The sequence below is a fragment of the Hemiscyllium ocellatum genome, chromosome 9 (assembly GCF_020745735.1).
Source record: "Hemiscyllium ocellatum isolate sHemOce1 chromosome 9, sHemOce1.pat.X.cur, whole genome shotgun sequence".
In the NCBI taxonomy this organism is placed as follows: Eukaryota; Metazoa; Chordata; class Chondrichthyes; order Orectolobiformes; family Hemiscylliidae; genus Hemiscyllium; species Hemiscyllium ocellatum.
In genome coordinates, this window is record NC_083409.1 from 73,505,443 (window position 1) to 73,533,152 (window position 27,710).

Below are 27,710 nucleotides of genomic sequence, written 5' to 3' on the forward strand. Positions count from 1 at the left end.
CAAACCTGCACATCTTTGGACTGTGTGTGGATGAGTGGGTGGAGGGAAATCCATGCAGATGAGGGGAGAATGTGCAAAATCCACACAGACAGACAGTCACCCGAGGGTGGAATCGAACCCAGGTTCCTGACAGTGAGGCAGCAGTTGTCACTGTGCCATCATTCCAGAGTTACTGCAATGTATCTTTGTAGCTGGTACACACTGTTGCCACTACATCTGGTGAAGGGTGTGATTACAGAAAGTAGTGAATTTAGTGTCAATCCAGTGGAATGCTTTGTCCTTGATGGTGCTGAATTGGAGTTTTGTTCGAAAGCATTCATCCAGGCAAGTGGAGATTATTTCATCCCTTGTACTTTGCATTTAGCAGACAATCGCTGAAGATTCAGTAAGTACGTTACTTGCCACAGTCTCTGACTTGCTCTTTAAGCTGCAGAATTTATAAGACTGGTCCAGTTCTTCATGGTAACCGTCATGATGTTGAGGGGGTAATTGCCTGAAAATTGTGTGCACAAATATTTCTTATCAGCCCAAGTCTACATGTTGTCCAGGTCTAGTTGCATCGGAACATGAGCTGCTTTGATGTCAGAGTTGCAAATGGTGAATACTGTGCTTTCAAGTGTGGCTTGATACCTGTTACATCTCAACAAAATAAATTCAGTGGAGGAGAGAACATTTAAGGTGAAAAGGGGGGAAAGAAAATACCTTTTGTTCAATCTATTCCTTTATTAAGAATCAGTATACACTGTAGATTAATGCAGAAAAAAGTGAAATTTTCATCTTCTCCTCCAGTTTTCGTCCCTTCCTTTTAAAATTGACAGCAAGCACCAAACTCTTAAAACAGGCATTGTTTTAGTTGCTTTACACTTAATAATTTTGTATTGCTCTAAGTTTTCATAAATTATGGAGCATTGTTATGGAATGATGTAACAGCTCAGATGTTAAGGAGACACCTTAATTACTTGAGAATCGGGGCAGCACTGTGGGTCGGTGGTTAGCACTGTTGCCTCACAGCGCCAGGGATCCAGGTTCGAGTCTCGCCCCATGTGACTGTCTGTGTCGAGTTTGCACATTCTCCCCGTGTCTGCGTGGGTTTCTTCCCACAGTCCAAAGATGTGCAGGTCAGTGAATTGGCTATGCTAAATTGTCCATAGTGTAAGGTGCATTAGTCAGAGGGAAATGGGTCTGGATGGGTTACTCTTCAGAGGTTCGGTGTGGACTCGTTGGGCCAAAGGGCCTGTTTCCACACCGTCGGGAATCTGATCTAATCCCAGCACCATTCATCAATGTCAATTCAACAACATGAAAAAATGCATTTTTTTTTCTGAAATGCCCACAAGAATATGTCTGATACCAAATTTATTTCCATTCCTTAACTCCTTTGCAGCAGCAAGCTTTCTTTAAGCTGTTGCAAGCCTGCATCCTAGTGGCTCTTCAACAACATGATTCAGTATGGAACATCAACAAGTGTGCACATTTGATAGACAATTTGGGATTGGAAAACTGGTAGAAGTTTTCTAATCAACAATAGATAGGTAGGGAAAAAACTGTTACACTCAGAGGATCAAAAATCAGAGGACACAGATATAAAGTATTTGTGAAAGAAACAAATGAGAGGTGAGAAAACAATTTTCCATTGGTGGAGGTCCCTTCAGCTGAGGAACTCTAAGACGTTGGATGATTATTTGAATAGAAACAACAAACAAGGTTGTAGGGGAAAAGGAGTCCGATACTAATGGAGAAGCTGGCAGAGGCTCAAATAGTTTGTTTTCCCCATTTCTTTAGTTCACATGGCACATTTTACTATACAGGCAGTCTCTGGGTTCAAGGCAGGCTCTGTTCTGGAGTCATTCACAATTCAATGTGCATGCATGTCAGAACACAATGCAGGACATTACAAAGGAGCCATTTGTAAGTGTAGGAAATAGTCTTACGTTGAGTCTTTGAAATTACACCCTGTTTGAGACTGCATTCATGAATAGAGGAACTCTGCACTCTAAGATCTTTAAAGGTTGCAGACAGGCAAGTCCATAATGTGATGCTCATTAATTGATGTAGGTAAGTTTTCAAATGTCATAGTATGAAGATCACAAAACCAGGATGACATTTCCAGATATCTCAGAAATGTAGTTTTGCTTTTACAATTCAAGCAAGATAATATATTAAACTTGGGAAAATTCTTACGATTCATTCTCTCCACTGAAAAGGTAAATGTATTTCTTGAAACTGCAAGATTTTAAATTACAACAATTACAAAAGCAGAGATGCATACCGTACAGTTTTAAAGGTTCTCTCCTCAAAATGATACTTTGGTGGATCCGAGCCACGAGCCTGCCCAAGTTTAAGGATTTGCATACTTATCTTGCAATCTGCAGCCATCTTCTCAAATCTATAAAATCAGCAAATGTATATTTTCACACTTTAAATAACTGTAGGTAAAAGGCTTAAAATGATCATTGTCAGAATAAAAATATGCACTGATGCAAGAAAACTGTTAACTCAAAATTAAATTTCAAACATTCTTTAGATACACAATTCCATTTTTCTGTCTGCATTTACACTAACCTGGTGGTCTCAGCGACATTGCCAAGATGTATAAATTGCTTTGAATAGGACATGCATTTCTAGGGTTTAAAAAGAAAAGAAGTTTAAATGAATAAAAAGACAGCTTTCACAAGATACATTCTATCTGCTATAAAAAGTAACAAAAATTATATTGTTCAAAGGAGGACCAGAAGGCTTAACTGTTTAACAACAGGAGCTTTAGGAAAATGTTCACTCTGCAAGTAGCAAAGCTAGACTTGGCTGTTGCCTGCCCAAAACGGCCATTGACGTCATGATTGGATTCTGTGACAGTCCACAAATAAACAAGAATTTTCTAATGTTTTAATACAGGTGCCAGTAATCCTACAACACCTAATTCAACTAGCTTCTCATTGGAGAATAAAACATGTTTCTTGGCTTCAGTTAGGTGAACAAAGACAACAGTGTTTCACTTATACATTTTCTTTCATCAAGTTGAAAACCTGTAGCTCTTAATCTCTCAGAATGAGCTGTAAATCCTCATGTGAGAGATGGAGAACATTTACTAATTACTTCGTAATGCAACTCATCGGACATGCTTTTGTGGTGGAATTACCATTGTAGAGTATTTATACATAATTTTTATTGGTGACTTAGGCAATTGTGTATGTAGTCGATAGGATTCATCATATACCTCATATTGCTCCTTCAGAAGGTTCATAAGATGTGTGTACACTTCATCCAACGTTTCTGAAATCTGCACATCCTTGTGATGCACTATTATAAACTCATCATCTTCTGTATCAGGGGGTGAAGGAACCTGGAAAGTAAATAATCATACCCTATTTGGTCAAGGTTGTTTGTGTATGCTATAGATGCTCGAAAATATTCTTGGGTTTGTTACATAAAACATGCAGATTAATTTAAATCGGTGGTGCCACAGTCATTTTATAGGAACTTGCCATTCTGAATTTTTATTTCTTACAATACTATAAAAGAAAAATATAAAGTATTAATGCTCCACAAGGGGGAAATGTTGACACTGATCAGAGTGAAAAATAAACTGAAGAGAGGTTAAAAAATATTTAAGGGGTTTCCAAACCCAGGGAGATAGACCATAAAAGAAACTTACAAGAGTTTCAAAACAGCAGAAAGATAATGGCTGAAGGGTCATGGCAAATTGGGGCAGTGATGGTGACTATTATCCAAATAAGTGAGGGTTTGGGAAGTGATTTTGAAACTAACTTCAGGATCTTTACTGAAAAGTAGTAGTGCTGGAGATCACAGCAGACCAGATAGCATCCATGAAGAGAGAGCAAGCTAACATTGAGTCTAGATGACTCTTCAGAGCTGAAGTGAAGTGTGGAGGGGACAACATTTATGCTTTAGCTTGGAGTTGGGGCAAGTTTAGAAACATGAAACCAGTGAAGCAGATGATGCTCAGTTACTTGCTGTATGGAGCAAAAGTTAATGAGTTCATAAAAGGTAAATTTTATTTAACAAATTTATTAGAGCTTTTGAAGCAAAGAACTGGCAAGACAGTTAAAAGGGAAATCTATTGCAATTAGTTATAGGGTGTAACAAGTGATTAATATGCAAGAAAGCATTCATTAAGTTGAGTAACATAACTGTACTGTTGGAGTATTGGTTAAATGGACAGGAAGCAAAGGGAAGGGATAAAGAAGGAATCTTTAGGATGGCCTATTGTAACAAGCAACTTCACAAGAATCAGGTGCTGAGACCTCAGCTATTTACAACTTTTAATTAACAAATCAGAGAGAGACAGTTACTAATGTATGTAAGTTTACTGACAATACAAAGCACGGCAAGAAATTTGGCTACATGGAGGATACAAAGAAATATGATGAGTGGGCATAAGCTGGCAAATACATCATGATGTGGAGAAATGTATCTACTTTGATACAAGAATAGAAAAGGACAATATTTTTAAAAAGGTAGAAACTTTTCAATGTTGATATTGAGAGAGATTAGGATGTACTTGTACAATGACAAAAAGGGACGGTCAACAAATGTTGGCCTTTCCAGAAATGCTCACATCCTAGTAAGCAACATTAAGTTTAATCCTAGCAATCTTCATATGAGAGTATGATTTCAGTCAGTGAAGAGATTTTCCCTGATTCCCATCAATTTTAATTTTACGGAAGCTGTGTGGTGAATTACTGGAGAGTTCACTCAAACTTAACATCTGAAATTCAACTCCAAGGATGCAATAAGAATTTTTTTTACTGGTATGACAATTAGCATTCACAGTGTGGAGCAAAGCTGGGCATTGATAGAAACAAGAGGTTGGCAGGAAAAACAGCAACTGAATAATGGGCTACATTAAGAGAGATAATTCAAGTACAGCCAAATAGGAAAGATAGGACAAACAAATCCAGAGTTCCCTGGATGCCAAAGGAGGTAGAAATTAACATTAAAAGAAAAAAAAAGCACTTACGAAAGGTGTAATTCAGCAAATGCAATTGACAACCAAGAGGAATACCGAAGGTTTAGGAAGGACGTGAAAAAGCAAATCAGGGAAGCATAGAGGAATTATTTTAAAAACACGATCAACCAACATGGAAGAGAATCCCAAAAGTATTTCATAACCATATAAAAGATGAGGAGGGAAGTTTCGAGCCCAAAGAGAGGATTTACGCATGGAGGGAGGAGGAACAGCAGAAATGATAATACATATTTAGCATCTGTCTTTACAAAAGAGGATGCAATGTTCAGGCCATGACAACAGAGAAGGAAACTCTGGCACTAGAGGATTCAAAATTGACAGGGCAGATATGTTGGATAGACTATTGGTACTTAAAACTGACAAAACACCAGCGCTGAGGAGACATGTTCAAGGATTTTGAAGGGAGAGAGGGTAGAAATTGTAGGCATAATCTTTCAGTATTTCCTGAAGTTGGGAAGACAACCGGAAAATTGCAACAAGTATAGCCTTGTTGAAAAAGGATTATAAGTAGATCACAGCAATTATAGACCAATCAGTTTAACTTTGGTTGTGGAGAATCTTCAAGAGACAATTAGTTGGGATAGAATTGTCACATGGAGAAAGGTGAATTGATTAGCAAGAGTCAGCATGAATTTCTAAGGGGAAAAATCATGTTTAACTAACTTGGGAGTTTTACAAAGAGATGTGAGAAAGATTCAATGAGGGTAAAGCTGTTGATGTGGTATACACAGACTTCCAGAAGCCATTTGATATAGTGCCACACAATACATGAGGAAGGTTACAGGTCATGATATAAAAGAGACAATAGTCACATGGATGCTAAACTAGTTAAGTGAGAAGATTCAGAGATCAATGGAGGTTTCTTTGAGCTGAAGGTATGTACCCAGGGGTTGGCATTGGGACTCTTGCTTTTTCTGATGTATATTAATGATCTGAATCTTTATCTTGACATGCAGGGGTCACTTTCAAAGTTCGTAGATAAGATGAATCTTGGAAGAATTGTAAACTGAGTGGACAACAGAATGGTACTCCAAAAGGACATTGACAAGTTAGAGGAATGGGCGGATAGGTGGTAGATGAGGTTCGGTGCAGAGAAGTGTGAAGTGATGCACTTTGGTAAGAACAACAAAAGACAATATGAAATAGGGGTTCCAGAATCAGAGGAACTGGGATATATATGTGCACAGATCTTTGAAGGTAACAGGATAAGCAAAGACAACAGTTAATAAATCATACCTTGTTCTTGGTTTTAATAAGGGCACGGAGTACAAGAGCAAGGAAGTGACGTTGATCTTGTCCAAGATGTCAGCTGGAGTACAGTTCTGGGCGCACCATTCTAAGAAAGATGTAAATGCTTTGGAGAACAGAACTGATTCAGAAGAATGTTTCCAGGATTAAGAAACTTCAGCTATGGAGGACAGATTTAAGAAGAAGTTGGAACTGTACTCCTTGGAGAGGAAATTTGATAAGAGGCCTTCGGGCTGTACACATTAGATAGGGTGCTGTTGCCACTTGCAAAAGAAATGGAAACAGTGGGGCATAGATTTAAAATGATGTGCAAAAACTGCAAGGGTGATGCAAGAAAAACCTTTTTCAGTCAGCAAGTAGTTAGGATATGGAACATATTAGCTGGAAGTGTGATGGAAAAAGGTTCAATAGAGGCATTCATGAAAGCATTAGATAGAAAGAGTGCAATGGTATAGGAAAAAGTAGGAGATTGGCACCAATTACCTACTTATTTGAAGAGCCAGCGCAGCAATGATGATCTGAATTGCCTCCTACTAAACCATAATAATTCCAAAAATCTGTGAACATAGCCATACTTAATTCTTCAAATAAACCCAATCATTAGCTGGTGTATAGATTTTACATGACTGACTGACTATGCAAATATCTGATTACCGTTCCTTACTGCACATTTATAAGCACGCTTCACTGTCGGATTTTGTCAGTTATCTATTAGTATCTTCAGATTCCTCTTTCATTACAACTAGCCCTTTATCTTAAATTTTCCCACTGTTGATATTTCAAGTTATCTTGCATTCACTAATATTTCCCATTCATCAGTTCATTTATGAGCGTATCCCTTGGGTGTTGGGCTTAAAAAAAAACTCCAAAATCAGATGGTTAAGGGTGAATTGGTCAGGACAACAAACAATTAAAGAAAGTGATAAATTAAATGAAAGCAGGCCTGGAATAAAAACCAGCATGTTTTGGCTGGGAAGAAACTCCATAACCATGACAGCCTGTGGGAACTATTCCTTTATACAGTTAATACGGAGCCATCTGGAGAGGTTTACAACTCATTGTATAGGATATAATAACTGGAAAAGTACTGAAAAGTACTACAACATGGTGATACAGCACGTAACCACAACAGTATTCATATCAGGGCCTTTGTCCTACTTGTTGGACGTTTACCATTGGACCAGATTCAGGAGCCTGGGGCCATGGACCTTCACCATCAGACTGGGGTTTTTGAGACAAGTGTCATGGAATCTGAGACAGAGCTTCAAGTGCCTAAAGTCTCCGGCTTGAAAATAGGGCAGAGACTCATTAGTCTGTGGATATGTTACATAGATTAAACCAACAAATTAGCTTTCTATTGAAGTGCACATGCCTCCTTGTAATCATATGGAGCTGAACTTAAATATTCCTTTCCGTAGTTTCAGCCTAACTATATAACTGCCAGCTCACATTTCTTCAGTTGGTATCAAGAGCAAATGCAAGCGAACTTTGTTTCTGTCTTTAGCTCCAACCAAATAATCTGAACCACAATGGGCCTATTGTTGACCCTGGCCCCGCAACAGCAGCTCAACATAGCACTCACCTTTAAATGTAACAAACGTTTTAAAATTCTGCACAGAAAAGGAAGGGAGATGTCACGGCAAAGGAAAACCAATTAGGAAGGGTGATGAAAAGCTCAAAGTATGTGTTCTAAGATTGGTCTTAGAAATGAAAAGATAGAGGGGGAAAGCAGGTTTATGAAGGGTAACATGCCATAGTACGTCAGTAGCTAAAGACAAAGTGAACGGAAAAGGACAAGGCTTAAGTTCATATTTTAACTTTTAATGCAACATACAATAGAAAGGATAGTAGTGTGATTCCAATCTATTATCTTTATCATCTTAGTTTGGACAAACCTTTGAAATATCAATTGATTTTCCGCTTTGGACATCCACAATCATTGGATCAAAGCCTTTTGCAATTTTAAGGAAATGTTTTGCTTGTTCCAAGTTCTTTTTTTGTTTTGCTTGTACAGCAGCTTTCATGTACAATTTCTTCCTATTCTGAAGAAATTCCAATTGTTGCTGAGCTACAGAAAAATACAAGGAGTGATTAGGGGAAATACAATATAGCAGAAAACTCCCTCATTGCAATTCTTAAATATTTTGAAACCAATGCAAGTAGAATACCTACTATTTCCATTCAAACAATGGCCAATTATTTTAAAGGTTTACTGTTCATACATGTATTTTTTTAAGAAATCCCATTCAACTAGATTGCAAACATATAAAGAAAATAATTCCCATGTCCTTAGCTAAACTAAGATTTCAATCTGATATGACATGCAGGGAGGAAGCGAGAGAAGATCAAGTGCTTCCAAACATCTGACTGGCAGCACTGCTACTCCAATTATTAAGGTGATTAGCTCTAGATTAGAGTTTTCACACAAATCATAGAATTTTATAATGTCTATTCATAAACCTATAAATGGAAACGTTGGACTAGAAAGAAAATGTACCGACTGAACTGAGCTGAATCGAATGATCACTTGGTGTTGGCTTCTTTAATGGTTTTGGGGATTGTCTTTCTTCTGATGCAACTGGTAATATCAATGTTGCTTCAGCTGTTTGCACTCCATGGCCTGGAAGCTTTGTTGGTTTCTTTGCAACTGGAGGTTGCATACTTGGCTGAGGAGATCCACTCTAAGATAAAGTGCACAAGGTAAGCAAGAGTTCAGAATAATGACAATACATGCTCCTTGTAGGAATTCAATTTAAAGCAGGATTATGATAAAAATGTTTTATTATTCGCCACTAAAAACACATTTCTTAGCACAAAAATCTGATTTGAAGCAGCTTAGTGTAGGGTATATTATATCTACTGAAAAAGTGCAATTTCATTGAAATATTGAACTAACTAACATCAAAAAATAGTCTTTGATCTAATAGAGTGTCTCAAAAACTGAATGGAAAGAGATAAAGATTTTCCCAATTACATAGGTAAGTTATCCAAATACACTCGAATTTTGAAAGTCACTTTCCCTTCAGTTTCCACATTCTTACACAAAATACCACCTCAGGCTGAGTCGTTCCTTTTTTGTAAAGAATATAACATTTGAAAAATGTGTTAGTTTTCCCACCTTCAAAGGAAGCAACCTGATTTTGCTTGACATCTATTAAGACTGGCCACATAAGATTGACAACTGACCATTTATTGAATGGTGCTGGCATCTGATGGTTCTCTAATAGAAAATATCCATGTCATAGTGCTAATTTCTGAAGGAAAGGATTTGTTTACAATTTTTAACACTACTTGTAGCTTTGGGTTGAGGTTCAGGTTGTAAGTTTGCTCACTGAGCTGGCAGGTTTGCTTTCAGACATTGCGCCACCATGCTAGGTAACATCAGTGAGCCTCCGGTGAAGCGCTGGTGTCTTAAGACACAAATAGAAAGTGGGACAGAACACCAGCACTTCACTGGAGGCTCACTGATGTTACCTAGCATGGTGATGAAACATCTGAAAACAAGCCTGCGAGCTCAGCAAGCAAACATACAACCTGAAGGATATTGTTTCTCTGGGAAAGGAGATGGAATTTTTAAATTTAGTATAATCAAAAATAAGAAGAATTTAATAGAAAACATTCTACATTGTGGAAGAGAAACAGTGTTCAACAAACCTTTTTCAATTCTTTGAGTACGTATCTAGCAGAGTAAAGAACCAGCAGTGGATGTGTTATTAAGGACATTTGAATTTTCAAAAGGTATTTCAGGATGTGTTTGATAAAAGGTTGTTGTACAAGATTTGGGTTTACGAAATCGCCAGTAATATACTAAAATGGAGAGACGGTTAAAGAACAAAGGAGCATGCAAGACAAATGGGTCATTTTCAGGCTAGCAGGCTGTTACTGTTAGGGTGCTACTAGCAACAGAGCAGAGGTCTCAGCTATTCACCAAGTGGAATTCAAGTCTGTCCCATACTGACAATCTACAAAAAAGACCCTCACCAAGTTCAGTCACATCAGATAATGCCAAAAGAGAGATAAAAAGAAAATCTTAAAACCAATTAGGGGAAATCAAATTCTGAAAAATCCTTTCCAACCCCCATAACGAAGTGAGCGAGATCCAGGAGAACACTAAAGACTGATGCGGCCAATTTCAGTGAACCAACACCTTCTGAAAATCGAAATATTGGTCCATCAACAGCAACTTCCAGAACCTGCAATTTAATTTTGAAAGTCCGCAAAATAACCCACATTTGCAAACCTAAGGGTCGATAAGCTTGAGATTACACATTTCCTAATATCTATTTGCTTTTGTAATTTATACTTTTGCCTCCAGTCCCCTCACACATAACTAGTTCACGTAACTTATCTTGAAGAAATTGATCCCATTTTACCACGAAGAGCAAAATCATATTCTCTCAAAATCTCAACTTGCTAAATATAAAAAATCTCAGGGCTTAACATTATTCTAATAGCTGGAAGTAATACATAATTTTCCTCCAGACATTTGTGAGATCCTCCTAATACCACTAAGCAAACTTGCATCACAGGATCAAGTGCTTAAATTTGTAAAGGGGTTTCTCAGCGTATCCAGTTTTACAAAGGAAAACAGAGGCTTATCAAGTGAAGTAAAGACAAGTTTACAGGGTGTTGAACATCCAAGAAGTGGTCTAAAGTAGCATAATTTAATGATGCAGGTGAGAAAATAATGCTTATAGATGGCAAGATTAAGGATAAGATGGATTCCTGCATTTAATTTCCAGTGTCTTGAAACATTTCATGCCAGGCTACTACTTCTATAGAAATTTATTTTCTTTGTTTTGTTTGCAACATTATTTACACAGCTGATGCTGCAAGGGGCTGTGCTGTTATGCTGTGCAGCTTCAGAAACAGTATAAGGCCTTTTTATTCTCAAAGAGACATCTGTTCAGAAATGGAAAAAATCCTATTAATGGTTAGGCTGCTTGAAATCGTACCCAGCACAAAGATAGTTGTGGTTGCTGCTGGTCAATCATCTCAGCCCCAGTACATCATTGCAGATTATCATACGCCCAACCACCTTCAGCTGCTTCATCAATAATCTTCCATCCATCATGAATCAGAAGTGGGGATGTGCAGTCATCAGTGGACAATGTTCAGCATCATTCATGACCCCTCAGTTTGTGAAGCAGTCAGTACAGCAGGATCAGGACAATATCCAATCTTGGGCTAGTGTGGCTTAATATTTGTGCCACATAAGTGCCAATACTGACCATCTTTAAACAGGAGAATCTAACTATTGCTCAGTGATACTAAATGGTACAACCATCACTTAATCCTTCACTATAAACATCCTTGGGCTAGCAAGTGGTTAGAAACTAAACAGGACTAGTCATATAAATACCATGTCCTCCAACAGCAGGTCAGAAATTAAGCCTTCTATGACAAGTAACTCCCCTTTCTCCCCAACACCTTTCCATCAAGTGCGAGGCACAAGTTAGGGGTGCGTTAGAACACTCTCCATTGGTTTGAATGAGTGCCATTCCAACATTCACAACATCCAGATGGAGCAACCCAATTAATTGAAAACTAATCCACCATCTTCAACAATCACTCTCTTCACTATTGACACACATTAACAGCAGTGTGTACCATTTACAAGATATATTGCAGTAACTCACAATGGCTCCTCCGATAGCATCCTTCAAAGTCAAGAACTCTATAACCTAAAAAAGGTCAAACAGCAGATACATGGGATTCCTACCATCTGCAAGTTCTACTCCAAGCACACCCCATTATGACTTGGGAATATGATCACATTATAAATGACAGAATTCCTAGTGTGAAAACCACTCTTCCCATTACTGGGCCTAATAGCACCAAAAGAAGGGTGGGTACGAAAAGCATGGGTGTTGAAAAGAAAAGAGGATTAGGTCCAGCTGTGATCAGTGAAACAGTTTGACTTGTATACAAAAGAATAGCCACGTTTGGCAATTTTCTAGAGGTGCTGGCATCACACCTTCTTATCAACAAAGAGAGACAGACAGACAGACAGAGAGAGAGAGAAAAAATATTCCTTGTTCTGCATGTTTGAATGTAAGCAATACCTCAACCTCTGTAACCTCTTCGTTCTCCTCAATTGCCGGAGTGACTAGTCTGGATGCAGTTTCAAGTGTTTCAACAATGCTGTGATCTCCAGAAGCTCCTTCCACTCCTGGTATTGGTGGGAATCCTATAGGAAGACCAAGAAAGAGTTTAAAGCCAACATCATTTAACTACTTCAAAAATCTTCCCCTGCTTATTGATGACAATTTCTAACACTTTTATATTATATACAATTTCAAGTGTTAAAGCAGCCAGGCGAAACACCCAAAAATGAAAACAAAAAATGCTGGAAATCAGTGGGTCAGACAGCATCCATGGATAGAGCACAAGCTAATATTTCAACTCGAGGTGGATTCATCATTCATCTCTCCATGGATGCTGTCTGACCCGCTGTAATTGCCAGCAATATTTGTTTTCAGTTAAGATTCCAGCATCTGCAGTAATTTCCTCCTAAGTATACAAGACTGAGTTCCTTTCCTGTGATAAATTAAAATTGGGTTGTGGTAATTTATGATGGTAACTGCAATTAACATAGCTCATCTCACAAACATACTAACTATTCAATTATGATTGAAATCATGGCTTCATAGCACGTTAATTGAAGCAGTGATTGATGTTTAGGTTAGTATTTTGGAAACTTCAATTGCAAAGAGACTAAGATACAGGAGCAGAATTAAGCCATTCAGCCCATTGTCTCCTCTCCACCATTTGATCATGTCTTGAACCTGTCTTGGCTAACAATACTAAAGCAGCACTGTTGAAGTCAATAGAACTGAAAAACAGGCTATGAGTATAAGGAAGAACCAGAACAATGCCGTCAGTTTGCACTTTTATGCTACTCTTGCAGCTATTTCATAGTCTCTACTTTCTAATAGTATTATTGCAAACTCCTAAGTCACTGCTTACAAAGTTTTAAATGTCGTAGCTTTATTGAGCAAAAAGTGCTTACACTTCAAAGTGTAACATGTACACCAAGCAGAAATCAATTTACTGAAACAGTTAAATAGAATGTAAAACAAAAATAAATAACACCATAGTGAAGTAGAATCTTGCAACATTTAGTAGCTCTGGTAGACTAAAATATTGTACATAATTATATTCATGTAAATTTTCCATTGCACATAAAGATAAATCGTGATAGCACAAATGCACTAAGTTAAAGCAATGCGGATGATATTTAAAAACATTGATTTTTATGAATATACAAATATTTTTGTAATTACTTACCTGGCGGTATAGGAAGATCCGAAAAATCCACTTTCCTTCCAGCTTTGTGAGCTCTAATTGCATCTTGATATTGCTTTAAAATTAACAAAAAGAAATCTTATACTTGCTCAAATAAAAAAAAACTTTTTGTGTGCGCTGTGCATTTGGACATGTGTCATAAAGAAAAATAATCCTAAGTGAACTACAGGTTGCCAGTGCTAATACTTACTCCACGAACCTTGGGGCTCACTGATTTTGTTCTAAATATGGCGTTGTTCTTTAGCAACTCTTGTACAAAGTTCCCAAACTTCAAATAATCTTTGAAAATCTTTTTGCGCCTCTTTCGCATGGGACACAAAGGAAAAGATTGTTGATGGCCTCTACCAACTTTCTCTTTCATAGCACTCTTTCTTGAGATCAGTTACAGAGGTCCTCTTAAGTTTCTGTTTTTCTTGAGCTCCATGATACTGTCATGAAAAGGCCTTGTTAGCTGGATGACCCAAAACATTTGATTGAACTTAAGAGCATGTTTCTGAAAAGCTCAGGTTCAGGATTTTTCAGGGTGACCTTAGGAAATGAGGAGAGATAGATAGTATGACCCATCAAGGCTGTTCTGCCTTTCAGTACAATCAGGTAGACTTTCTGCCTCAACACTTTATTACCTGCTCCCTTCATTTCTCGAGGTCAAATCTTATTCAGGTAGCCTCCAATACCTTCAATGATGAAGCACCCACAACCTTCTAGTATAGAATAGGGTTAGGGTTAAAACCACAATTCTCTGAAAAAAGAAATCATTTCTCATCTCAATCCTAAACGATCAAATCTTCATCTTCAGACTGTGTCCCCAAGTTCTAGATTCCTCAGCCAGAAGAATCAATCAATCTTTTAGCAACACCGTGGGCGGCACGGTGGCACAGTGGTTAGCACTGCTGCCTCACAGCGCCTGTAGACCCGGGTTCAATTCCCGACTCAGGCGACTGACTGTGTGGAGTTTGCACGTTCTCCCCGTGTCTGCGTGGGTTTCCTCCGGGTGCTCCGGTTTCCTCCCACAGTCCAAAGATGTGCGGGTCAGGTGAATTGGCCAAGCTAAATTGCCCGTAGTGTTAGGTAAGGGGTAAATATAGGGGTATGGGTGGGTTGCGCTTCGGCGGGTCGGTGTGGACTTGTTGGGCCGAAGGGCCTGTTTCCACACTAAGTCTAATCTAATCTAAAAAAAAAACTACCTTGTGAATCCACTTCAGAATTCGCTTCGAATCAAGATAAACATATCTTAGGAATTGAAGATTCTTTAACCCTCAATTGTTGCAAACAAATTTCATGCCAGTCCTAAACGTTAAAGGATCAGTTGAAATTCACATTCAGATTTAACACGTTCCATCCCTTCTTCAGGCACATATTCATCTTAGTTATTATTTATGCACATCACTTCCCCATTCACCAGGGGTCACTTGATTCACAAGACAATGGGGAGATCGCTCACCATGGCTTCAAGGCAATACCCTTCACTAGATATGAAAATCAAAATTGTATATAGTACTCCAGTTAAGGTACTCATTAGATATAAAATTAAAGGTTGGAAAAGGAGCTGAGCAAATTTCAGAAAGATAATGTTATCTCAACAGTAATCATGAATATCAAAATCAACACTCACCATTGCACTCTGTCTGCCATCCCTCTACCCCTCACTTCCACTGCCATGCATTGTCCATCCTTCCTCCAGCCCTCATATGGACAATCACATGTGCAGGCTCCACCTCAACCAACTCCCCAGCACACAGCCTCTTCTCTCATCACTGTAAAAGAGATACCTTTCTCCAAAATGAATAACCTCATGATTTTACACATTATATTATATATGCAATGTCCCTGCCCATTTACAAAATCTGACCAAATCCTGCCAAAGCTACTTTACATACTCTTTATTCTTCACAAATTCACTCTTATCTTTGCATCACCTGCAATTTTGGAAATATTACATTTGGTCCCTGACTCTAGATATTTTAATCAACCTATTCAGATGTGTTATGATACATCTCTAGTGTAGGTGAGTCCTGATCCCCAACATTCTGGCCCAGAGGTAGGAACACTGTGCCAGAAAAGCCCTTCCCAACTCTAAATCATTGACAGATGACATGGATCCATTCATATATTTATGCTAACTATGCTAAATTAGAACATTCTTCTAATGTTCTAAAATTAGTTCTAGTATATTCTTCTAATGTTCAAATATCCATTTATTATTTCCTTTATGATATATTCTAGCATTTTCCTTACTATTGTTGCAAGGCTGACAGGTTTGTCGTTCTTTTGTCTTTTCCCTAGCTCTTTTATTCAAACAGTGGGGTGACATTTGCAAGCTTCCAATTTTCAGGAATCATTCCAGAATCGAAGGAATTTGAAGATGAGCTTCAACACATGACTATCCCTATAGCCACCTCTTTCAAAACTCTGGAATGTAGACTGCCAGGGACTTAGAAACCTTTCAACCCAATAATTTCTCTAGTACAACCTTCTTACTAATACGAATTCCTTGACCTCCACATTCTTCATAACCATTTGGTTCTCTAATTCTTGAAGATTTCTTGCATCTTCCTCAGTGAAAACAGGCATAAAGTAATTACTCGATTTCTGCCATTTTTCTATTCCCATTATATATTCTAACTCCACCTATCAGAGGGTCCACATACAACTCAACCGCATTCCCTCTTACATACCATAGAAGATTTTCCAGTTGACTTTTTTGATAGATTATATTTATGCTCTTTTCTTTCTTTTCTCATCAGTTTCTTGGCCCGCCATTGCTGTATTCTAAAAACCTTTTCAATCCTCATGTTTATTATCCAATGATGACTGCTTCATTGGTCTTTCCTTTTAATGCTGTACAATCCTTAACTTTGTCAGCTACAGCTGACTGATCTTTTTAAGAGTTGCGCATCTTGAAGGAACATCTAGTTGTTGTAAGCAATGTAATAGCTCTTCAAAGAACTTTAAGGAATAGGAGATTGAGGGGGGACTTGATTGAGACCTGCAAGATCATGAAGGGTATAGACACGCTAGATAGACATAAGCTTTTCCCCCCCAAAGGTGAAGGATTCAATAACGAGAGGTCACAAGTTTAAGGTGGCAAGTACTTTACACAGAAGCTGGTAGGTGCCTGGAACGCATTGTCAGCAGACTTAGTAGAGGCAGGTAGATTCATTTAAGATGTGTGGGGACAGATGCATGAGTAGATGGGGAGCAGAGGGATATAGATGCTTAGGAATTGGGCAACAAATTTAGACAGTGGATTTGGATCGGCTCAGGCTTGGAGGGCCGAAGAGCCTGTCCCTGGGCTGTAAATTTTCTTTCTTCTTTGTTCAGAACCTTGACCATGATTTTTAATGTATTTTCCCAATGCACAAGTGACTTATGCTGCATGCTTTTAGAATTTCCCAATACCCTTGCTTCAGATGTTTCCACTTCACTTTCAAAATTAAATGTGAAACGCTGTCACATTCTAGTCACTCGTTCCTAAAAAGTTCTCTTACAACAAGATTATTAACGAGCTCTTTTTCATGCCATAATACCAGATCTAAAATAGCCTGCCAGTCAGAGGGTCACAGAGATCTACAGCATGGAAACAACTCTCCATGCCAACCAAATATCCCAACCCAATCTAGTCCCACTTGCCAGCACCTGGCCCATATCCCCCTAAACCCCTTCTATTCAAAACCCCTATCCAGATGCCTCTTAAAATGTTGCAATTATACCAGCCTCCACCACTTCCTCTGACAGCTCATTCCATACGTGCACCACCCTCTGCGTGAAAAAGTTGCCCCTTAGGTCCCTTTTAAATCTTTCCCCTCTCACCCTAAACCTATGCCCTCTAGTTCTGGACTCCCCCACCCCAGGAGAAAGACTTTGTCTATTTATCCGATTCATACCAGGCATAATTTTATAAATCTCTGAGGTCACGCCTCAGGCTCCCACCCTTTCAAGTTTCACAATATTCTTCTGAGAGGAAGATCAGAATTGCATGCAATATACTAAACGTGGCCTAAACAATGTCCTGTACAGCTGCAATATGACTTCCCAACTCCTATACTCAAAACTCTGACCAATAAAAGGAACGAACACCAAACACATTCCTCATTATCCTATCTACCTGCAATGCTACTTTCAGGAAGCTATGAACCTGCACTCCAAGGTCTCTTTGTTCAGCAACGCTCCCCAGGATCTTACCATTAAGTATTTAAGTGCTGCTCTAATTTGCTTTCCCAAGATGCAGCACCTCACATTTATCTAAATTAAACTCCATTTGCCACTCTTCAGCCCATTGGCCTATCTGATCAAGACCCTTATGTAATCTGAGGTAACGTTCTTCACTGTCTACTACACCTCCAATTTTGGGGTCATCTGCAAACTTACTAACTATACCTATGTTCATATCCAAACCATTTTATTTAAATGACGAGTAGTTGAACCAGCATAGATCCTTGTGGCACTCCACTAGTCACAAGCCTCCAGTCTGAAAAACAACTCTCCACCACCACTCTCTGTCTTCTACCTTTCAGCCAGTTCTGTATCCAAGTGGCTAGTTCTCCCTGTATTCCATGAGATCTGACTTTGTTAATCAGTCGCCCATGGAGAACCTTGTCAAATGCCTGAATGAAGTCCAAATAGATTGTATCCATTGCTCTGTGCTCATCAATCCTCTTTGTTACTTCTTCAAAAAAACCTCAATCAAGTTCACGAGACATGACTTCCCACACACAAAGCCATGTTGACTATCCCTGATCAGTCCTTGCCTTTCCAAATACATGTACATCCTGTCCCTCAGGATTCCCTCCAACAACTTGCCACCATTGACGTCAGACTCACCTGTCTACAATTCCCTGACTTGTCCTTACCACCTTTCTTAAATAGTGGTACCACGTTAGCTAACCTCCAGTCTTTCGGAATCTCACCTGTGACTAATCGATGATACAAATATCTCAGCAAGGAGCCCAGCAATCACTACCCCATCTTCCCATGGAGTTCTAGGGTACACCTGATCAGGTCCTGAGGACTTATCCACCTTTATACATTTCAGGACACCCAGAACCACCACCTCTGTATTATGAACATTTTTCAAGATGTCACCATGTATTTCCCTACATTCTGTATCTTCCATGTCCTTCTCCACAGTAAACACTGATGCAAAATACTCGTTTAAAATCTCCCCCATCTCTTGGGGTTCCATACAAAAACCGCCTTGCTGATCTTTGAAGGGCCTTATTCTTTCCCTAGTTACCATTTTGTCTTGAACATATTTATAAAATCTCTTTGGATTCTCCTTAATCCTATTTGCCAAAGCTATCTCATGTCACCTTTTTGCCATCCGGATTTCCCTCTTAAGTATACTCTTACGGGATAGAAAGCAGCTGAAGGGTCAAGTCAAAGGGGGGCACTTTAAAGTGAAAGGCAGGAAGTTGAGGAATATAAGAAAAATAAGAGAATGTGGGGATCTAGAATAGGAGAATAATTAAGACAGGAAAGCGTACATAAGGGCCAGGCAGAAAGAACAGAATGGGCCTTGGAGGAATATTGGGCAAGTAGGACCAACCTTAAACGAGGAATCAAGCAGGCTAAAAGGGGTAATGAAATAACTTTAGCAAGCAGAATTAAGGAGAATCCAAAGCCCTTTTATTCATATGTAAAGAGGAGGGTAACTAGAGAAAGGGGTGGACCACTAAAGGATAAGGAAGGAAGCTTGTGTATCAAACCTGAGAAAATGGGTGAGATTCTCAATGATTTCTTTGCATCGGTGTTCATGGAGGAGAGGGACATGATGCATGTGGAGATTAGAAATAGAAGTTTGATTACTCTGGACCATGGAGGAGAAAGTGAGGTCTGCAGATGCTGGAGATCAGAGCTGAAAATGTGTTACTGGAAAAGCGCAGCAGGTCAGGCAGCATCCAAGGAACAGGAAATTCGACATTTCGGGCACAAGCCCTTCTTCAGGAATGGCTTCTGAAGAAGGGCTTGTGCCCGAATACTCTGGACCATGTTGTCATAAGGAGGGAAGATGTGTGGTGTAGGCTAAAGGATATTAAGGTGGACAAATCCACAGGACAGGATCTATTCCAGGTTGCTGAGGGAGATGAGGGGGGAAATAACTGGGGCCCTGACAGATATCTTTGTAGCATTCTTAAATACAGCAGAAGTACTGGAGGAATGGAGGGTTGCTAACATTGTCCCCCTGTTCACGGAGGGTAGTAGGGATATTCCACTGAACCTGACATCAGTGGTGGGAAAGTTGCTGGAAAAAGGTATGAGGGATAAAATCTGTTTATATTTGGAAAAGAACGGGCTTATCAGTGATGGGCAACATGGTTTTGAGCAGGGGAAATCGTGCCTTACCAACTTAATAGAGTTCTGTCAGGAAGTGACCAAGATGATAGATGAAGGAAGGGCTTGTAGATGTCACATACGGAGGAACCTCAATTATCCGAATATCAATGATCTGAAAATCAGATTTTCTGAATGAGATCTCAAAGTCCCGATGGAAACATTACATCAAAGGTGTGTTTCCGAAGAGTGATTGGGTCTTTTGTTTACCATGATTATACAGGCACGGTCTCCAAATGGCTGACTGCCCTCTCTCTCTACCCCCACACTTTCCCTGGAGTTCTACACAGGCATGTACCCTAAAACCCCCTTCCCCAGGTAATCTCCCCAACATTGCCCTGTACAGGGCAAAGGTGGAACCTGTCAAAAAGTTGTGCATGCGTGCGCACTATTTGGAGACTCACCCCACAAAGGCAACAGCAGCAGTCTTCTTGTTGGTGTACAGTCCAGCTGCCCCGGAGAGGAGACGGGGGATGGATGGGGGTGGTGGTGGTATTGGTCTGGGTTGGGCTGGGATGGGGGGGCAGTCGTGGATCATGTGGGGGCGGGGAGGTGGTGTCGGGGATAGGGTCAGTGTTGGACGATGTTGGGGACGGGGAGGTGGTGTTGCACAGTATTGGGGGTGGGTGGGCGCTGTTGGATGGGGTTGGGGCAGGGGGCAGGAGGGTGGGACGATGTTGCACGGGGTTGAGTGCAGGACCTTGCGCACGGTGTGCTTTTGCAGTCTCCTGTACAAGCAGCAGATTTTAAAAATTCCAAGCTTCTGTGGAAAGGCATTTAATTGATTAATTGAATAATTGATTATCCGAGCGAAACAGTGTTGGCCCATCACGTTCGGATAATCAAGGTTCCCCTGTACATGGATTTTAGTAAGGCGTTTGATAAAAGGTAAACTAATAGAGAAAGTGAAGTCACAGTGTGCAGGGTATTCTAGCTAGATGGATAAAGAACTGGTTGAGCAGCAGAAGACAGATTTGTAGAAGGGAGTTTCTCGAAAGAGAGAAAGGTGACTAGTGGTGTTCCACAGGGATCCGTGCTGGGGCCACTATTGTTTGTGACATACATAAATGATCTAGAAGAGGGCACTGTTGGTCTGATCAGTAAGTTTGCAGATGACACAAAGATTTGTGGAATCGCAGAAAGCATAGGGAACTGTCAAAGAACACAGGAGAATATAGACAGACTACAGAGCTGGGCACAGGAATGGCAGATGGAGTTCAATCCAGGCAAATGTGAGGTGATGCATTTTGGGAAATCTAATTCTCAGGCCAACTATACCTTGGGAAAAGCTGATGAACTTCAGGCCTGGGAGTTCAGGTCCTTTGTACCCTGAAGGTAGTTGCAGAGGTGGATAGAGTAGTTAAGATGGCATATGGTATGCTTGCCTTCATTGGATGGAGTATTGAGTTTAAGAGCTGGCATGTCATGCTAAAATTGTACAAGACTTTGGTTTGGCCACATTTAGAATATTGTGTACAGTTCTGGTCACCACATTACCAAAAGGATGTGGATGCTTTGGAGAGGGTACAGAGAAGGTTTACGAGGATGCTGCCTGGTATGAAAGGTGCTAGTTATGAAGAGAGGTTGAGTAGGTTAGGATGGTTTTCATTAGAAAAAAGGAGATTGAGGGGGGACCTAATTGAGGTCTACAAAATCATGAAGTGTATAGACAGGGTGGATAGAGATAAGCTTTTTCCCAGGGTGAGATATTCAATAACAAGAGGTCACGCTGTCAAGGTGAGAGGTGAAAAACTTAGAGGGGGGGGGGGGATACACACAAATACTTTACACAGAGGATGGTAGGTGCCTGGAAAGCATTGCCACCAGAGGCAGGCACAGTAAATTTGTTTAAGGTATATCTGGATAGATACATGAGTAGGTGGGGAGCAGAGGGATACAGATTCTTAGGAATTGGGCATTAGGTTTAGACAGTGGATTTGGATTGGCTCAGGCTTAGAGGGCCGAAGTGCCTGTTCTTGAGCTGTAATTTTTCTTGGTTCTTTGAAATCTCAACATCTGAAAACGATGAGCGTGAAATATTAGACAATACGATGGGCCAAGTACTGGAAAGTGGGACTAGTGTAGGTTTAAAGTTGTCTTGGTTGTTGCAGACTCAATAGACTGAAGGGCCTCTTCTATAATGTAAGATTCTATGAATGTCTTTTAATGGAATGTACTTTGTTGAAGATATTGAATAGTTTATTTAAATGCCTCCTGTACTTTATACCACCACACCACTCAGCTTATTCACCCAATCGACCTTAGCCAGCTCTCCTCTCAAAGAATCCTCAATGGAATAGATCCTATCGGTCACATGACATAGCAACACACACCGGTCGCACTAGGATAAAGTAACAAATTGACATATTAATAAACTTGCCCAATAATTAATTAGACAACTAGTTATTCTCATCAATCTTCAACAAGATGAGTCAATATCGAAGTTTAAGGCACACCCAGTATGAACCAACACTTCAGACATAATTAGGTGTTAAACTAATTTAAATTTATGAGAGATGTTAATGAACTTAAACGAGTAGGGTGCAGTGCAGGCCGGGCCATGCCTGGACAGGGAAGGAATTAAATGACGGGTCTACAGCTTCCAGTGCAACAAAAGAACAAAGCCTGATATGCTCAATGTCAGCTTGGAAGCTGCAGCAGGGGATAGGCTGAACTTTAAGATGGAAGCGTAGGATAGAACTAGTTAAATATCAACTTTGGCTGACCTGAAATTAAAACATTCAAACTGCTACCCAACTAAAGGTTTCGGGTTACTTAAAGAAAAATCTTTATTTCACTTCCTATAAAGTTTCTAGTCAGCGATTTTTGAGAAGATTTTCAGTTGCTACTCTAATTACTGATATTCTGTAAACCAAATCAGTTTATCTTTACATTTAGATGATTTCATCAGAGTATCATCAGTTCAGCCTTTCAAATTCTGAGGAAATGAAATTAGAGAATGTGTACAGGACTAAGATATTTAGAATGTGCAACAAAAGACGACCTTGTTATCGCTTTTAAGTGTGTATCGTATCAGTTTCGTGATCACCACTGAATTGAACAGTCTGCTTACACACCAAGTTACATACTTGAATTACAACTCATTAGTCACGATAAGTAAGGATGGTTGTTCTGCACCTTAGCAAGAGGTCCATTTAAAAGGGAATTGGGAAAAAATGTTTCCAAGAACATCCCCAAATATTCATATACCTTCACTATTCTCTCATGCATCCTTGCTTTACGGTCATTCCCATCAGCTTTAGCTTGAGCTGCTGCGGTCTTATATTTCTCCATTCTTTGATGCAGAGCTTCTACAACATCTTTAGGTGGTGGTGGTAGGCCTAAAATTATAAACATCACACATTCAACTACAGTTAACAGATATGCGGTAGACATTCTTGAGTTACATTATCAAAAGCTATTATGGATGCTGAATTAAATAATTAGTTTGAAGTAGTAATTGTGCCTACTTCAGTTTGCAGTGTTGCGCAAACACACACACACACACCCCACTCTCCATCCACAGTTCCTCTTCTACCCACATTTTTTTCGCTCATCTACCCTACTGGCTCCCCTCCCATCCCAAGGTTGAATGGATCTCTCCGCTCCCCAGCCCTATTTAAATAACGTTCTTCACTGTCATCCATGTGAAACACCACTTAACCACTGCTCCTTGACAGTTAGTGACTGTATCATCACTAGCTTGCTGATTTCTGCAGCCTGGACGTTATCATTGACCAGAAGCTGGACGGACTAGCCAAACAGGAACTGTGGCTCAAAGAGCAAATGATCAGTTCATAATTCTTGCAGAGAGTAACTCACCTCCTGATACCCCAAGCTTGTTCACCATACACAAGGACTGCCACAGAATATTCCCCAGTTGCCTGGATGCATGCAATTCTAAATCAGGAAGCTTGACACCATACAAAACAAAGCAGTCCATGAGACTGGCACCATATCCATAAATATTCACTCCCTCAACACGGACATTCAATAGTGGCAATATGTGCCATAAAGTTGTACTGCACAAACTCACTAAGGATCCTTCGACAGCTCCCATTAATCACAATCATCTAGGACAAGGTCAGGAGATACATAGGAACACTACCACCAGCAAGTTTCCCTCCAAGATGCAAATCATCCAAACCTGGAAATATAATCAAGGTTTTTTTCAGTACTGCTGGGTCAAAATCTTGGAACTCCCTCCCTAACAGCATTATGGATCAGAAGAACCAGCATGCCGAAGTTTAAACAGCAAGAACTTTATTAAGGTGGCTAACCTGCAGGCAGCAAGATTAGACTGAGCAGTTTCCCACACAAAATGGCTGACAACATCATGACAACAAGTGATTTAACTCAAAGTAAGTATCCACCATGCAATCAAATACACAACCACCACCTTCACAAGGGTAACAAGGAATGAGCAATAAATGCTGGCCCAGCCAGTGTTGTCTGCATCTTGCAAATAAATAAATTAAAATTCTATCTAGCCTTATTTGACTAGCATAACACCCTTGGTTGTTACCAATTGGTGACGATTTAATCACATACCACTACTAAGACATATCATTCTTTCTGGAGAATTGTATTAGTATACTAACAGGGACCAACCAGTGTCTACTTAGTTCCCCAGATAGTATTGCACCTCACAGGTGAATTGCAAGGAAGAACCCACCCCCACCACTATGGCAACTTGACAGGCATACACATGTTGCCATTGACAGAAATCTTTTAATAGAAAGCAAACATTATTTAAGGAAATGATAGCTTCACTTAAAGTAGTAGATCCAAACTGCTTTTCTAATGTTTAAGCTTCAAGTCCCTAAAACCACAAATATCTCGTCAGATTATAATGGGGAATAAAAATACACACATCACAAAATGACAAAAAAAATTAAAGAGAAAACTTGGTATTAGAATGTCAGAAAACATTATGCAACTTGAGATTCATGGAGTTATATATTAACAGAGAAAAAGCTAAATTCCAAAAAGATTTAACAACTTGCTATTCTATTATCAGTACAGCAAATCATTTGTACAGTTGTAAAACCCTACAAAAGTAATACGAACAAATCCTGCAGTGTTAATGTTCGAAAAACTCATTCTAGAACTCTTGACAATTTATATTTAACGTCAAAGTTCATTGGTAGGAAGAAAATATTACAATCCAAGCATTTTAAAGGTTAATTAGTCCCGTTCATTAACGATTGTACTGTTATGACTTTGTTGTACTGCCTTTTTTTCTTCTGTTTTGATGGCGTTATTCCTTTTACAAAACATTTATATGCAAAAAGATTTTAAAAGGTTTTCAATAAAAATATTTATTAAAAATGGTTAATTAGTCAAAAATATGGATTTAAGGTTCAGAACTGCAAGCATTTCTAAAAGATAAATTAAAAATCTCTTAAATTTTTCAATGAGAACATTTTAGATCCAGAAAACTCTGCAAGGCTTTTCGCTAAGTAAAAACATTTTCATTCATATTTGGCAAGTTCATTGCCAACTGAATAAACATGCCAAGACGACAATATGTCTAAAAACATTCAAGGTGTCAGCTTTAGTTCTGTATTCTGCATCCAGCCCTAGCTACATTTCTCCATTTTGCCATTGCTTGCTACTGACTGCACTAAAGACGACACCCAAAATTTTAAGCCTCGATGAAAGATTTCACCTGCATTTTTCAAAAAACACGAATTTGAAATGCTTGTTTGTTTTAAAATGGAACCAACCAAAGCTACTATGATTTATTACAGATTACATATTACATTGTAGAAAGTTCATAGAATCCCTACACTGCAGAAAGAGGTCATTTGGTCCATCAAATCCATATGGATCTTCTGATCAGCATTCCACCCAGACCCCTACCCTATTCCCATAATCCCACATTTACAATAGCTAATCCCTAGACAATTTATCTTGGCCAATCCACCTAAACTGCATATCTTTAGACTGTGGGAAGAAATCAGAGCACCTGGAGGAACCGCATGCAGACATGGGGAGAACATGCAAATTCTACTCAAAGTTGGAACTGAACCTGGGTCCCTGGCACTGAGATTTAGTGCTAACCACCGACCCACTATGTCACCTTGATGATTACATATCCATGTATTATTACATATCAATGACTTTTACACTGAACATTTAAACACACCATACCGGATTCTGGAGTGTCTTGATATTTTTTTGAATCCATTCCTTGCTGCTCCGGAAGAGTTACGACATTTGAAGGACCAAGTGATTTTTCTTCGGCTGAAGTATCTGTCAAAGCTTTTGAATAGATTGTTATAAAGTAAAATATTTTTAAAAATTACTTTATGAACTGCAGTAATAAATTTGCATTTTTAGATACATTGCACAGCAAATTTTTAACCAGATAGACCATCAGTTAATTAAACTGTAGCAGCTAACAAACATTTTTAAATTGTTAGTCTCAGGAGGCAGAACTGTGCTGTATGAGATATGGCTTCAACTTTTAAATATTTCATCAGCTTTGTTTGAAATCGAAAAACCATAGATTTCTTTTGCGTATTTACAATGATTCCATCTTGCTACTCAGCCTACTAATTATGACCAAAATGAGAAAATAAAAATTAGTGTTCATGAAATTGTTTTCATTCTGGCACGTGAAAATATCCACACTTACATGCTAAACCTTTAAGTCTTTATAAAACACATGGGTCAATCTGTTGAGAATGGATCGGACCAACTTCATCTAGCACCTGAGCATGCTAAATAGCTCAGTGAATAAATATGCAGCAAAATATATTGGAACAATGTATTTCTGGAAGATTTCAGATTCCTTTCTTGAGTCAGTTGACTTCAGTCAGTTACGCTAGCTGGAGATGTGGTGCATGGGAATCAATTTGAAAAGCAGCAATGCAGAATCACATTTTGTATAATCCTGACAATTTGCTTTCATGTTGCTAACATTATGTGCCCTAATAATTGTTCCTAATCCAGACACTAAGGGAGACAAATCTTAGTATTGATCATTGTTATATTTTGGGGAGAAAGAAGTAATAGCAAAGTAAAGGCCAGACCATATATTTTGGCAGAAAACTGCTATTACTATGTCGATCAGTTTGTCGCCTCGCACACCTGCCAAACACATTTAGCACCAATTTATACTTCAAGTTTTTCAGGGGAACGGGTGAACAACAGACAGCTTCTACAATGCTCAACTGTTCCACAAAAACAAAAAGAGGAATGACAGTGTGTTAGAATAATTCTTGTAAAATCTCCCAAACTACTACAGCTGCCGTCTGGATGGAGGACAGTCGACAACTGATTCCAATATAATTCTGCATGTGCAATAATGTACAATTACATTTTGGTAAATTCATGAAAACATTCTATGATAAAAATAGCTCATTTTAGGCTCACTTGGAAAGTATACTAAACTGTAGCACTTGATCTAGTACAAGTCTAACTTTGAAGGGAAGTTTTAATAAAACTTTCTAATCATCCAGGATTGGTGAAATTGCAGCTTATAATTCAACGACATGGATCTTCAGTGAAGAAACAGAATTTAAATCTGAGCATATGTGAAAAAAAAATTAAAGTATTTCTGCATAGTACAGCACGGAAAGTGACCCTTCGTACAACTTGCCCATGCTGACCAGATATCCCAACCCAATCTAGCCCCATTTGTTAGCAGCTGGCCCATATCCCTCCAAACCCTTCCTATTCATATACCCATCCAAATGCCTCTTAAATGTTGCAATTGTACCAGCCTCAGCACTTCCTCTGGCAGCTCGTTCCATACACATACCACCCTCTGTGTGAAACAGTTGCCTCTTAGGTCTCTTATATCTTCCCCCTCTCACCCCTCTTTTAT

The 27,710-nt window shown here is 39.2% G+C and overlaps 1 protein-coding gene across 2 annotated transcripts in view; it reads right to left on the bottom strand.

Moving 5' to 3' along the window:
- Positions 1 to 27,710, bottom strand: part of cc2d1b (coiled-coil and C2 domain containing 1B) — a 68,049-nt gene that overhangs the window by 21,171 nt on the left and 19,168 nt on the right. For both annotated transcript variants that reach the window (XM_060830461.1, XM_060830462.1), the window contains 9 exons: positions 26,030 to 26,140; positions 23,084 to 23,214; positions 13,526 to 13,598; positions 12,301 to 12,425; positions 8,733 to 8,916; positions 8,131 to 8,303; positions 3,215 to 3,340; positions 2,563 to 2,621; positions 2,270 to 2,386 (listed from right to left, as the gene is read on the bottom strand). In XM_060830461.1, coding sequence (XP_060686444.1) covers positions 2,270 to 2,386; positions 2,563 to 2,621; positions 3,215 to 3,340; positions 8,131 to 8,303; positions 8,733 to 8,916; positions 12,301 to 12,425; positions 13,526 to 13,598; positions 23,084 to 23,214; positions 26,030 to 26,140 — 1,099 coding nt within the window. The remainder of the gene's footprint in view (positions 1 to 2,269; positions 2,387 to 2,562; positions 2,622 to 3,214; positions 3,341 to 8,130; positions 8,304 to 8,732; positions 8,917 to 12,300; positions 12,426 to 13,525; positions 13,599 to 23,083; positions 23,215 to 26,029; positions 26,141 to 27,710) is intronic.